Source organism: Oryctolagus cuniculus, chromosome 6 (genome assembly GCF_964237555.1).
Source record: "Oryctolagus cuniculus chromosome 6, mOryCun1.1, whole genome shotgun sequence".
Lineage (NCBI taxonomy): Eukaryota > Metazoa > Chordata > Mammalia > Lagomorpha > Leporidae > Oryctolagus > Oryctolagus cuniculus.
In genome coordinates this window covers 44,202,711-44,217,545 of record NC_091437.1, presented here as the reverse complement: position 1 = coordinate 44,217,545, position 14,835 = coordinate 44,202,711, and the positions used below count along the sequence as shown (strand labels likewise).

Genomic DNA, 14,835 nt, shown 5'->3' with positions numbered 1-14,835 from the left:
AGATCCTGTTTTGACTTTAAGCATCCTGTTATTGCATGTTTCCCACACTTAGTTGGTAACATGTTTTCCGTGAATGATATATATATAAATAGGTGGACGGTGGGCGGGAGTGGATGAATGAACGCTGGTAAAAGACGGAGGAGTGAATGAACGCTGGTAAAAGACGGGTGAGTGAATGAATGCTGGTAAAAGACGGAGGAGTGAATGAATGCTGGTAAAAGACGGAGGAGTGAATGAATGCTGGTAAAAGACGGAGGAGTGAATGAATGCTGGTAAAAGACGGAGGAATGAATGAACGCTGGTAAAAGGCGGAGTGATGAATGAACGCTGGTAAAAGGCAGAGTAATGAATGAACGCTGGTAAAAGGCGGAGTGATGAATGAACGCTGGTAAAAGACGGAGGAGTGAATGAAGGCTGGTAAAAGACGGAGGAATGAATGAACGCTGGTAAAAGACGGAGTAATGAATGAACGCCGGTAACAGGCGGAGTTGTGAATGAACGCCGGAAACAGGCGGGAGTTATGAATGAACGCCGGTAACAGGCGGGAGCTGTGAATGAATGCGAGTAGTAAGTAGGAGTGGTGAATGAAGGAGTTGTGAATGAATGAGTTGTGAATGAATGCCGGTAACAGGGCGGGCGTTCGCGACATGTAACGCGAGTCTGCTGAAAAATAAAGTGAAAGCTGAAAAGCCGATAAACGCGTCTGGTGTCTCCGAGGTCTCGCCGGCGTTAACCTATCCGGAAGGTGTACGCCTGCAACGAAGATCACTCTATATATCTCTTTTCCTCTCTCTCTGTAACTCTGTCTTTCAAATAAATAAAATAAATCTTCTTTTAAAGAAGCAAAAAGAAAACAAACGCCTCAATTTAACAAAATGGATAAAAGAACCTGAGAAGACAGTTTACTCAGAAGATAAAGAGATTGGAAATAAGCATATAAAAATGCTTAGCATCAGTTATTAAGGAAATGTAAACTGAAACAATGAAAAACCACTATACATCCATAGAATTGCAACACACCAAATGCTAAAGAGGATATGAGCACCAGGAACTCTCTCTGCTGGTGGGAATGCAAAATGGTACAGTTAGCCTGGGAGACTGCTCAGCAGGTTCCCACAGAGCTATGTACAGTCTCACCATTTGATCCAGCAATCTCATCCCTTCAACATCTACCCAATTGAGATGAAAACTTATATCCATATGAAAATCTGCACAGAATATGACTAGCAGCTTTATTCATAACTGCTAAAAACTGAAAGCAACCAGGATTTCCTGCAGTTGGTAAATAAATCAATAAACTGTGGTATGTCCATATACTAGAGCTTTGTTCAGTGATAAAAAGAAAAGAGCTATGAGACCGTGACAAACAGGGAGGAACCTTAAATGCGTATCACTAAGAGGAAGGGGTCAATACAGGAAGCTGATTCTATATGATTCCAACTCCATGACTTTTTGGAAGAGGCAAAGCTAAGGAGAAGACGGTAAGAAGGTAAGTGGTCGCCAGTGGCTTGGGGATGGAAAAAGGATAACTAGGTGAAGCATGGGGGACTTTCTGGCAGTGAAATTATTGTGTGTGCTACTGTAACAATACATACCCAACCTTACGTACTTTCAAAACCAGTACAACTCTATAGCAGAGAGGGTGAGCCTTAATGCAAAGTATGGCTTTCGGTGACCAGTAATGTAGCAAAAGACAAATGTACCACATCATGCAAAATGTTAATAAACAACAGAAACCTCCTAGATGTGGGGAGATACATGGGAACTCTCTGTACTCTGCTCAATTTTTCTGTAAGTTTAAAACTTAAGAAAAATAAGTTATGGCATTGCAGAGTAGCGAGTAAAGTTGCTGCCTGTGAAACCAAAATCAAGTATGGACATTGGTTCAAATCCCAGCTGCTCCACTTCCGATCCAGCTCCCTACTTACTAATGGCCTGGGAAAAGCAGCAGAAGATGGCCTGAGTGCTTGGGTCCCTGCCACCGTGTGGGAGGCCTGGATGAAGCTCCTGGCTCCTAGCTTCGGCCTGGACCAGCCCTGGTTATTGCAGCCATCTGGGGGCGAACAAGTATATGGAAGATCCTTCTCTGTCTCTCCCTCTGTCACTGTAACTCTTTCAAATAAATAAATAAATCTTAAAAAATCTATTAAGTAAAAAAATATATATAAATCATTAGAAGAGAAAAATAAGTGTTAGACGAACGTCAGGGATATAAAATTATGACAATAGAATTTAATCACGAAGTGACCAATATTTGTTTTGTGTCTTTGTTTATGTCTCTATTGTTTGTTTCTTCATCTCTAATTATAAACTCCTATGGACTTAAATTTTAAACACTATTTAATTTCTTTATCAGTAAGGAAAAGGATGCTCACAGAATACCAATATCTTTTGTATCCCACTTCATTGTCCTTCAAATGCTTTGAATTTTTATGAACTCTCCATTTCATCATGTTTCCACTTTGGCTGAAATTTACAGCTTTCTAACTCACCAAAGGACATCTAAGACTCATGCTGATGTGGCTCAAGGCCTAGCCTGCCATCCATGTGTTAGCTCATTGAGCTGTCTGCGAGGGTACAGAATAACTGGCCCTTCATTCTGAATCACTGAACAACTAAAAAGAGGTTTAATTAGGCATTTTAATGTTATCATAGCACTAGTGTAGTTCTATTCCTCTATGTGTAGAATTCATGCACCTTTGTGGTTTTATGATGTAGCAGATTTTTTTTCTGTTCTCAGAAAATTGAGAGTGAGTTGCCATAGGCTTAACCCCAATTTTCCTTTCTGCAATTTCGCTTCTGGTTTGAGACATGATGCAGTCAATCACATAATATTTAAGCTCACTGTCAGCTCTGTTACAGATGGGAAATTGATCAAGTTAATAGACTTTCAAAGTCATGTTCTCACTCATTTTTTTAGTCCTCTCTGTAGCCCCCTCCTTTTAATAGGATTCTTTTCTCTAGGAAGGAGGCAGTCCCTAGAACTGTATATTCCTTTTTAAAAACCTTATTTATTTATTATATTTGAGAGGCAGGGGGACACTGATAGAAAGAGAAAGGAACAGAGGGCTCCACTCTGCTGGCTCATTCCCTGAATGCTCACAACATCCAGGGCTGATCCAGGTCAAGGCTAGGATCTGGAAATTCAACCCAAGTCTCCTATATGGGTGGCATGGACCCAGCTACTTGAACCATCACCCTGTCACCTGCTATCTCCCCAGATACGCATTAACAGGAGGCTGGGAGTCAAACCCAGACACTCTGATAATAAGGTTCAGGCAATCCATGCAACCTTTTAAGCACCATGCCCAATGCCCACCCCTGAAGCTGTACAGTGTAATACACAGGGAAGCACTTCCTCTACTAACCTCTCTCCAGCAATGATTCATAATCTGGTAGATGTTAGAGGAGGCCAGACGGGGCTTGTATAACCGAAATCCAGTGCTGATGTCTTCTACTACCTCCGAGTTGCTCCGGTTCTCATACGGGATTTTGCCTTCACTGAAGACTTCCCACATCAGCACACCTATGAGCAATAGTGAGCACAGCAAGCCAATGACAAACCACAAAGAGCAATTGAACCTGTCGCTAGCAATCCAGGCTCCTTCGCACTGGGTTTCAAGTCTCTGCCTTCAACAACGCAGCATCAAGCCCACATGAGGTTTACTGGGACTATCTGATTTTTGAAGAACTGAAATTACTCAAATGGCAAGGAATTTTCAAACTCTGCCCTTTGTTATTTCTGATGGGAATGCTAAGGGTTGCAGGGGATGTGAACTCAGATGTCCATATCTACGCAAGGGTGGAGAGCCTTTTGGTTGCCAAGGATCATCGGATATTTATAATATCATTTGTGAGCTGTACAAAAATATCAACTTAAAAATTACCTGCTATAGATTTATTGGATTTTGGGTCCCACATGCAGTTGCCTTAGAAGGGCCAGACCAAATGATTTTGTGGGCAGATGTTCTCCACCTCTCATCCAAATGAATGGAGAGGGTGAGGTATGAGCAATAGGGTCTGGTGAGCACTGTGGGTAAAAGTTCTATCTCTAGTTGCAATTTGGCTCCAGCCAAAGTATGGTACATGAAAATGAGGGTAAAGGATTGTTGTTGTAATTTCTAGTTTTTAAAAGCTGTCATAAATTGACAGTTTAAAAGATATGAACTCAAATTCCATTTTTAAAAATACAGGTTGAGAATATCTAACCTGAAATTAGAAAATCCAAAATGCCCTCAAAATCTAAAACTTTTTGAATGCTGATACCGGAAGTGGAAAATTCTGTACCATGAAATTTTGTTTCATGCACAAACTTATGGAAAATATGCAGAAAAGCACCTTCAGGCTATATGCATAAGGTATACATAAAACATAAATGAAATTCATGTTTACATTTGCATCCCATCTGCAATCCACCTCATTATATATATGCAAATATCCCCAAATCTGAAAATATTCAAAATACAAATATTTCTGGCCCTAAGCATTTCAGATAAAGGATTCTCAACCTGCAGTGTATAGACTAAAACACATATTTGAGTTTTCCATTTTTTTTAAAAAAGTTTTATTTATTTATTTGAAAAACAGAGAGAGAGAGAGAGAGAGAGAGAGAGAGAGAGAAAGGAGGGAATAAATCTGCCACTCACTAGCTCACCCCCCAAATGCCTGCAACAGCTGGGGCTAGGCCAGGCCTAAGCCAGGAGTCAGGAAGTCCAAACCTCTCATAAGCTTAGGCCATTATTTGCCGCCTCCCAGGTGTGTTAGCAGGAAGGTGGATGGGAAGTGGAGGTAGGACTCCAATCCAGGCCTCTGATTTGGGATGTGGGTGTCCTGAGCAGTGGCTCATCCCGCAGCACCACAAGGCCTGCCTGAATTTTCCATTCTTCACCTCTGATTGAATCCCTTTTCCGTTTCTACCCTCAGTAGAAATGCCTCACCCAGCTGTTATCTTTCTCGTGTGCTAACATATTCATAAGCTGTCAGAGCGGGAAGGAAGCTTACAAATGTAGCCTTGTGGGTTTCAAGCTCTGCTCCAGAGACTCTTAGGGCAGCTTCCCGAGGTGTGGTCCCCAGATGGCTGAGCACAAATCACCCCAGAAGCCTGTTCAAATCACAGATTCCTGGGCCGAGCCCAGAAGCAGCAGATCAGAATTTCTACGGGTGCTCAGAGATGCCTCAGGAGGAGAAATTTCAGTACGTGACTGTACATAAGACCAGTTAGCACTCCAAGACATGCGGATTTCCAGGAAGGTTTCTTCTGAATGTCGGACGCAGCTGCTCCAACCCGGTTGGAAAAGAGTTGCTTTAATACAAATCTAACGTGCAGATGAGGAGACTGAGCATATGTCAGAGAGTCCCCTTGACTTGCTCAATTTTAAACAAATAGCACAGCTCATCCAACGCAAAGCTGGCGGTCTGAGGCAGGCAGGAAACTCAGCCCACTCAGGTCTCTGCCGCTCGGGTTTGCGGCTCCTGTTTTATCAGACTTCACTCACTGAACCTTTTCTTCTCTGTATCCATCTGTCAGCCTCATCTCTGGACTCCCTTCAAATAACACTTGCGGGGCAGGGATGTGTTTCAGCTCAACCCTCTGACTGTAAGCCGCAGCCGACAATTCCCAGGCTGACACCTGTGGCTGAATAAGCCCCATTCAAAGTCAGAAGGTGAGTGTGCCAAAGTGGGCCTTTGCTCTAAACATCTCTTTATGGGGTTCTAGCTTGTGCAGTGAGAACAGCTTTGTCACTGTAGAGGATGGCTGCATGTCAGCCCTAGCTGTCCCACTGGGTAAAGACAAGTTGCCCAAGAATGCTATCAGGCAGCCTCTTCCAAGGGCATGCTAGAACTTACACCTGGCTTCAGACTGGTAGCTGGATAGCTGGGGAGCAGTGTACTGCTTGAAGGAACAGATCAGAAGGACTCCAAATGAAACCACTTGGCTCCTAGAAATGGACATTCTAAATCCGGAAGAAGATTTTCAATCCTGAAGAAGATTTTTAATATTCCCAAAATACTTAATTAGCCAGCTCCCCTCTGGCTTCTACCACTAGTGAATCCTCCCCAAAGCCTTCCTTCACACAGAATGGCAAAACCCATGCTTAGGAAGTTCCCGTCTAGTGTATTACCCCTCTTGACATCCAAATCAGAGACTGTCCGGTTGTTCAACCAGGCAGTGTGCACACACTACAACGCAGCACGACGTGAAGAATCCAGCATCAGCACTCAGCATTTCCTGCCACACCGGCACCATTCACTCACGCATGCTGTCTGCACTTTTTAGAAACTGTAATTCCTTCCCACGGCCTTCCCACTCTGTTTCCCCACTTCAACCTAGGGCAGTGCTCTGTGTGCTATGGACGTGACTGAGCTCTCGTCCTTGCTTTCCTTGCCTCTTGGAGCACTGACCGCTTCCTCTCATGATTCAAGTCTCTGCTCCAGAGGCCCCTCCTCGGAAAGGCTTCTCAGATCACACTCACTAAAGCAGGCCCTTCCTCCATCCCGGTCCCTCTCATTCTGCTGCCGTTTTATTATAGTCATAGGACCAATATTTCCCTACCTGACTTTCCCTTATATCTGCTAGCTTAGAGTGATTAGCTTATTCTGAAATCAGCTTTCCTCTAAAACTTTTAAAGCTTATTTAATTATTTGACTGAGAGGGAGAGAGGGAAATGGGGGGAGGGGGTAGGGGAAGGAAGAGGGGAGTGGGAGGGGAGGGGAGGAAGAAGAGGAGGGAGAGGGAGAGGGAGAAAGAATGAATCTTCCTTCTGCTGGCTATTCCCACAACAGGTGGGACTGGGCCTGACAGAAGCCAGGTGCCAGGAACTCCATTTGTGTTTCCTACATGCGTAGCAGGGATCTGAATACCTGAACCATAATCTGCCGCCTCCCAGGGTACATGGTAGGACTCTGATAAGGAATACAGGTTTCTTGAGCAATAGTTTAACCTGCCTGTACCACAACACTGGCTGCCCACCCCTCTCCTCGCCTAACATTTAGTTTCAGAAGCATTGGAGTCTTTTCTGTCCTAGGCACCACTGCATCCTCAGTGCTTAGACTGGCCTCTGGCACAAAGTAGTTGCTCAATGAACTGCTATTAAGCGAGTAAAATGCCTATTGAGGGCTAAATGTGGAATACAAAACTCGCCAATGCATGGTCCCTGCCCTTCAGGTGCTCATATTCAAACTCATGACTCCCCGGATTCTGATCTCACAGTAGCTGCCACAAGACTCCTATTCCCATTTTCATCTTTGTCTCCACCCCCCGCCCCCATTTCAAATCCAGTAACAAGGGCTCCTTCAGACTTTTCTGGGTTGTTCTTACACAGACTCTGAGTGGAATATCTTCAGAACATAGGGTTTAGACAAATAGAGTTGTCTGCCATTGACAAAGAAAATATCTGGGGGCCTGGCATTGTGGCGTAGCAGGTAAAGCTGCCATCTGCAATGCAGGCATCCCATTTGAGCACTGGTTCAAGTCCCTGCTGCTCCATTTCCAATCCAGTTCCCTGCTAATGCACCTAGGATAGCAGTGGAAGATGGCCCAAGTGCTTGGACCCCTGCCAACCACACAGGAGACCTGGATGGAGTTTCTGGCTCCTGGCTTTGGCCTGGCCTAGCCCTGACCATTGCAGCCATTTGGGGGAGTGAACCAGTATTTGTAAGATATCTTTCTCTCTGTCAATCTCTCCTTCTCTCTTTGTGACTCTGCCTTTCAAATAAACAAATAAATCTTGAAAAAGAAGGAAGGAAGGAAGGAAGGAAGGAAGGAAGGAAGGAAGGAAGGAAGGAAGGAAAGGAGGGAGGGAGGGAGGGAGGGAGGGAGGGAGGGAGGGAAGGAAAGAAGGAAGAAAGCATTTGGCCAAGAGTCCCAGGCCACATCAGGGTGGCGCCAGGGTGACACTCACCAAAGGACCACACGTCTGACTTGCTGCTGTAGCGACTGAAGGAGAAGACTTCTGGAGAGGCCCACTTCACTGGGAACTTGGTGCCTGTGGAACTCGTGTACTGATCATCAAGGACGAACCTGGGAAGGGAGGGAGGGGGAGGTCTCAGTGCTTGCTACCGGCCTCCCACTCCTGCCACTCAACAGGCATCACTCCCACGTTACCTCGTCATCCCGAAGTCCGACACCTTGATGACCTGGTTTTCTCCCACCAAACAGTTTCGGGCAGCCTAGAGAGGGACAGGCAGACAAAAGGGGAGGAAAACCATTGGTGTGTAATTAGCAGTTAAGAAGTCTTCTGCAATCACCGTGCTGTGTTTTTCCTAATGCTATTATACAAGGGCTTTGGGGAGCTTCACAAATGTTAATGGGTTTCCCACATGCCTCCTGCAAGTTAGTGAGAAAGTCCAATGTAAGATCTTTTGTCAGCATAGGTAAATTTATCTCCACAGCTAGTTCCTAATTAGAAGACAGATCCATGGTGTTGTCTAACCAAGAGTTTGTTCATGGTGCAATGTAATATTGTACTGGAAGAACTCTTAGAGCTGCAAATTTTAAAGTGCCTACAAATCACAAGGGGATGCAGGTTAAAACCCCCAGAGAGTCTCCAGATGGTTTCAGGATGAGATTCTGGCAGACTGTTGGATAACACTGTAAGAAAAGCTGTGTTGTCCGTGGCCCACATCTTACCAGGAGGAAACTGAAGCACACAGAAGCTAAGACAGAGGGTCTGTGTGTTCCAGTTTGGAAGAATGAAACACAAATAGGGCAAGCTAGCAGTGGGGCCAGGATTGGAGGCCAGTTTTAGTTCTTTTCCACTGGGCCCTCCCAAAGTAGGTAGAGGTAGAGAGAAGTTGAAAGAGGAAGGGAGATGGCCCTTGATCAGTCTGCTCATTAATACATCCCTGGTCTGACTTTCTCTCTGTTGCAGCGGCCCGTGCCCTTCATCCTGCACCTGCAGCTGCTCCCCCACAGCACACCCATACCAGGTCTCTGTGGATGACGCACGCCTCTTCCAGGTAGGCCATGCCCTCGCACACGTCCAGGCACATGCCCAGCAGGGTCTCCGTGGCAAAGAGCCCCCGCTGAGTGCGCAGGTAATCTGATAGGCAGCCGTGCTCCATGAACTCGAACACCAGACAGATGGGTGCCTGCTCCAGGCACACTCCGTAGAGCTGGACAAGTTTGGGGTGAGAGAGTTTCCTGGAAGAAAAAAAGAAAGAGGTGAAATGGCCCCAATTCAGTATCCCAAAAGTGCTGAACATTTTATGGCACCAAAATAGTTGATGATCCCTTCATCCAACTCATGGTTTTGAAAACTAAATCCATACCCTCCCCTGAACAAAACCATGTCACTAGAGCTGAGACCTGAGGGGGGCAAAGGGTCTGCTGGTGGATGTGAGGACTGATGGAGGCCAGTGCGGCTGGCACGTCACGGACCGGAGGAAAGCTGGATAGGTGATGAGACTGGGAGGTGAGCAAGGGTTTTGTGGACCACGGTGGGGAGTTTCATTTTACTTTCTATGCCATAGGGAGCCACTGCTGGGATTTGGGCAGGAAAGTGGCACAGCATGGCATCAGAATGGTATTTAAACAATCCAGCACAGAGCATCCTTCCCAGGGTGTCTGCATGTCCTTGTTTTGGGGACTCACATCATGACTTCAGCCTCCTCTATGAAGTCCTCTTCTGACATAGCTCCCTCCTGAATGGTTTTAATGGCTACCTTGTCCTTGTTGAGCCAGTAACCAAGATGCACCAATCCAAACTGCCCGCTGCCAATCTCCTGCACAAAAGTGAGCTCTGAGGGGTCGATCACCCACTTTCCTGGAACACAGAAAGAGAGTTTTTTCAGAGAAGGCAACTGATGAGGTATAGGGCTACCAGGGGATTATCTAGCCCTACCTAGAAGTCATGCCTGTTTTGAGTACCTGTATAACTCAAAGATGGTAAGAGTGTAAGTCCTAGACTTAGAGCTGTTACAGATAAAATTATTACCCCTTCCCAAACAGGATATGCACTTAAAATAATGAAAACCATGTGTAGGCAGATTACATGAAAGGAAGATGAGAAGGGCAGTGATCAAAATAGGAAAGAAAGGAGGATTGTTTCAAGGCTCCAACTTCTTCTACGCTTGATTATAATCTTGCATTGTCAAGTTTCCTACAGAGTAAATTTCACAGGACTCGATGATCGACTCATTCATGTGTGCATCATGAGCATCCACTATGTACGTAGCACTCTGCAAGGCCTTGGTGGAGGGGGAATGAAAGATGTGGGTGGATTCAAAGAGGGCTCATGCAGAAACACGAGCTAGCACAGACTCTCAGTGAGTGCTCAATAAACAAATAAAAGCAATCTGGGCCTCAGTTTTCTTATCAACAAAATGAATTGGTTGGCCAGGTAATTTCTGAGATTTCATCCAACAGGGACTCATTAGGATTCTACGGTTATTAGAAGAACCTTATTTTTAGAAGAAGGATGAAGATGAAATACCCTTTCTTGATGCTTGTTCTCAAAGAAGTAGACTCAACAGCAAACATAAATGAGTACCTGCTATGGGCCAGATACTTCTGGATGAAGAGCCAAAGGCAGTGTGTCTCAAAGTATTGCCCCCGAGCACCTATGCTAAAGTCACCTAAGGCATTTATTTAGAATACACACTCTAGGACCCCACCATCAGGTGATGTGTTTTGATAAGTGTTGGGGGAGGGAGGGTGCAAGGACCAATGTGTTTCCTAAGCATTCTGGAGGATTTCAAAGCACAGTGAAATCTGAGAGTCACTAACCTAGTAGGCACAAAATGAAACTTATACCACCTTTTCCTCAAGCAATATATAACTTGGGCCAAAGAATGCAAACTCAAATGCCTTCTAATAGAAGGGGGGAAACTCAGATTTGTAGGACAAAAAAGCATAGTATGTGGTATGACACTAGAGCTGCATGGCCTGACTAAATGCATTCAAAACAATGTTAACTCTACTATGTACAGAGTTTTAGGTGCTGCCAGCTTGCAGCCCTTACAATAGACCCATACCTCACAAACAATGTTACAAACGTTCTGGAAGACAGGTGGAAACACAACGCTGAGGTACTGTTTTCCAATATTTTTCTAGTAGCATTTAGCAGATTCTCTGAACAAAGTTAATGCTCAACAAATCCTTCATTGATGAACTAATTAACAATAATGTACTTCATTAACAGGAATGGACACTGGTTTGGGTTAGATAAATTTGACATGCCAGTATCTATATCTATATCTTTCTCTGACACACATTGTTCTTACTGTTACCATCCCCTGACATATAGTATACTTGTTCCAATGATCATCTGAACTCTGGGGCAAGTCCATTCAGAATTCGATCAAGATCTGTAAGGACATGAGTTTTGGCTCAGATGTATCACATTTCTGATTATACTGCTCACCATATCTCAACCCTGCTGTGACTGGGGCTTTCTGTCTCCAAGAAGAAACCGGGTATCGGAGTCGTGTGACAAGACCTGGGTTGATTAAAAAGACAAAAACAATGGTTAGGTCTTTTCCAGAACAACCATTTCGATTAAATCACCAGGAACTAAATATAATCCAGTGCAAGAGCCGTTTTTACTCTGGAATACAAATCCCAAAACCCAATCACTGATGTCACCCTCCTGGAGAAGGCTAATAGGCACAGGTGTGATGGTAAACTTTCGGGATTTCCACAGCAAAGTTTGATAATGGATGATACGCGAGGCAATCAAATACTTGACCCTGTTTTCTATTTGTATATTTGGTTACTATTTACGGTCACCTTGTCTGATACGAAGAAACTAGGCTGGATTCAGTTACTTTTCTCCCAGTTTCCTGGGAAGGTGCCCCTCCGGCTTTGTCCCCTAGATCTTACCTCCTCCATTGTGTTGATGGTAGTTGATGAGGAGTGGGATGGAGTCAAACACATACTTTTCAGCCACATAGTATCGCTTGGGGTTGTCGTTTGTTTCCTTGATGTGATAATGCTTTATACAGGGGTTGTTCTCACTTTAAGCAGAGGAAACATAAATGCAGTGCTTGTTAAGAAGCAATGTTGAACAGGAGTCACTGTGCACCTGCTCCCCATGTAGGACCTCTGTCCTTAATGTGTTGTACTATGAAAATTAATGGTAAACTAGTCTTCAAACAGTACTTTATACTTTGTATGTCTGTGTGGGTGCAAACTGTTAAAAACTTTACTTAGTATAGAGTTGATCTTCCATACATAAAGATAATTAGAAATCAGTGAAGAAAGGGATGGAAGAGGGAGTAGGAGGTGGGATGGTTTGGGGGTGGGAGGGCGGGTATGGGTGGAAGAACCTCTATAATCCAAGAGTTACACTTATGAAATTCATATTTATTAAATAAAAGCTTTCTATTAAAAAAAGAAGCAATGTTGATAGGGTGGGTGTGGGGAGCAACTCGGACTAGACTATGTTACTGGAATTAAGACTTATTCTATGCATCTGCTCTCCCACAATATGGCGCTGGGAGAGGAGGAAACAGCTTCTACACAGCTGCCTCCAGTTCAACCAATAAACAGCAGGACCTGCTCCTGATTGGAGGAGAACAGCGTACTCGGCGTGTGGGTAGCAGAGTTGGGATTGGTGGAAGAGGACTATAAAGGAGGAGAGAGACAACATGCACCAGGAACATCTAAGGGGAACATCTATCTGAAGGAACACCTGTGCAGCCCCCGAGAGAGCCGGCCGGCGGTGTGCCGCTCCCCCACGGAAGTGGGGAAAGAGGCAGGGGGAACCGCCCTTCCACGGAGGTGGAAGGGACGGTAGCCAACCTGGGAAGAACCAGCAGCAAACCCGGGGAGGGCCGAGCAGACAAAAGAACAATGCAGGGTCCTGTGTCGTTCCTCTGCGAAGAGGGGTAGCGACATAATGGTGCCGTGACTCGGATATGAAGCCTAGGCAGGGTTTAGTGTCGTTCCTCCGCGAAGAGGGGGAGCGACAGTGGGCATTTGGCCCAGTGGTTAAGATGTCAGGATTCCGACATTTCATAGCAAAATGCCTGGGTTCCAGTCCCCATTCTAGCTTCCTGCTGATTCCCATCCAGGTGATGGCTCAAGTGGCTGATTCTATCACCCATGTGGGAGACCTGGATTGAGTTCCCAGCTGCCAGATTTGGCTTGGCACAACCCCAGCCATCATGGGCATTTGGGGACTGAACTAGTCAATGGGAGGTCTCTCTGTCTATGTCTCTCCCTTTCTGCTTCTTAAATAAATAAATATTTAAAAGAGGCAAAGTTGAGGCACAGAAATGGCTACTGGTTTTAGATTCTTACTTTCTTTATTCTGTAATCTCTCACAAGGATGGCAGATATATTTCAACTTGTGTATCAGTCTTACAACGTGGCTGTAGATGCCTAGAATACTGTGTGAAGAAGGATTCTGAGACGGCATCTGGGAGGAGTAAGACACAGTGTTGTGGTCCATTGGCGATTTTTCTTCCATGACCACAAAGCAGGGATTATTTTATGTGCTATGTGTTTGCCTTCCTTTCTCTAGGGATTTATTTGTCAACATCTGTTGAGAAAGTCTCTCTCTCCCCTTCATACACATTTGACTCTGTGTGGCAAAGACTCACTATAACAGGCTCACTACTTTCCTTAGGAAGACCTGCTTGCATGGCTAGCCTTTGGCTGGTGTTTAGAAATGTGGTTTTCAGCAGAGCTCTCACCGTTCCTTGACTGAGTGTGGCAGGCTGAGTTTCAACTATCTGCATAAACAATATGGTTAATGCTGAACTCTTGCTTCCTTCTGGGAGTCTGAAATCTGGATATGTGCTAGGAAGAGGGGACTTGGGTGAACAGCCTCCCTTAAAACCCAGGGTGCTGAGTCTCTCTAATGAGCTCTCTTGTAAACAAAACTTCACATACATTGTCACAACTGGTTACTGGAGAAACTGTGCACATGCCCAGTGTGACTGCCCTGGGGGAAGACTCTTGAAAGCCTTTGCTGGGTGTCTTCTGAACTTGACCTCATGAGCTGGATTTTCCCTTTGCTGGTGTTGCTTCATGTCTCTTTGCTGTAATGAATCTCTGTAAATGTTAGTCCTGGGGGTCTTCCTAGTGAATTGCCAGAGTGAGGGGGTGGTGGGAACATCCAGATCAGACTTTTTCTCTCATTCCTTCTTCATTGTAACTTACAGGTCACTCTCTTCACTGCCTCCTAGCCATAGCACAGGCATAGCCCTGCTGTGACGTTCACCATGCTCTTCTCCACCCCTAGGCGGTGGCCTTCCTCTTGGCCACTGTCCAAACCCTGCCCTTGCTCTCAGTCTAGCTGGCACCTTGTTTTGCAACAACTATTCCCTGAAGACAACCATAAACGTATTTTCCTCTTGATTCTTGTGGTGCTTTGGTGATTGCCAAATGGTGCGGTTCTTAGTAATTTTCTAATCAGAAGAGCATTTGTGACCTTAATAGACCCTTAGAGATCATTTCACAGGGACGGAGACTGAGACGCATGGCTCCTGCTGTGGGACGGCTGGAGCGAATGGAGCTTCGCCATGTCAGCCTCCTGCTGTAGGGAGGCGCCTCCAGCTCTTTGATCCTTGTTATTTTCCTCCATGAAATGAGCATTGCAATACCTGCCTTCAGGGCTTCTTTGTATTGGAAACGATCTGCAAAGTTCCTGGCACGTGGTAAGGACTCAGTAAATGACAGGGGATTAGTTATTGCAGAACCAGAAATAGACTTTGGGAATTTCACTTCCAGCTGGAGATACCTTTTCTGTTCCTTTACGTGTTGCCTCATCGAGTCATCAGCTACAGGGCCAAGTATTTCGCTTCTTTAGAGCTCTGCAATCCAGTAGAGGACTTGGCATCCAGCCCCAGCTGTTGCTTTCTAACTAAGAAACGAAGTTTCTTCTGCTC

The 14,835-nt window shown here is 45.2% G+C and overlaps 1 protein-coding gene across 1 annotated transcript in view; it reads right to left on the bottom strand.

The window, feature by feature from the left end:
- Positions 1–14,835, bottom strand: part of ITK (IL2 inducible T cell kinase) — a 70,024-nt gene that overhangs the window by 4,438 nt on the left and 50,751 nt on the right. The window contains exons 10-16 of the mRNA XM_051843561.2: positions 11,822–11,955; positions 11,364–11,438; positions 9,593–9,764; positions 8,926–9,142; positions 8,105–8,169; positions 7,902–8,020; positions 3,369–3,526 (exon numbers count right to left, since the gene is read on the bottom strand). Of these exons, the coding sequence (XP_051699521.1) occupies positions 3,369–3,526; positions 7,902–8,020; positions 8,105–8,169; positions 8,926–9,142; positions 9,593–9,764; positions 11,364–11,438; positions 11,822–11,955 (940 nt within the window). The remainder of the gene's footprint in view (positions 1–3,368; positions 3,527–7,901; positions 8,021–8,104; positions 8,170–8,925; positions 9,143–9,592; positions 9,765–11,363; positions 11,439–11,821; positions 11,956–14,835) is intronic.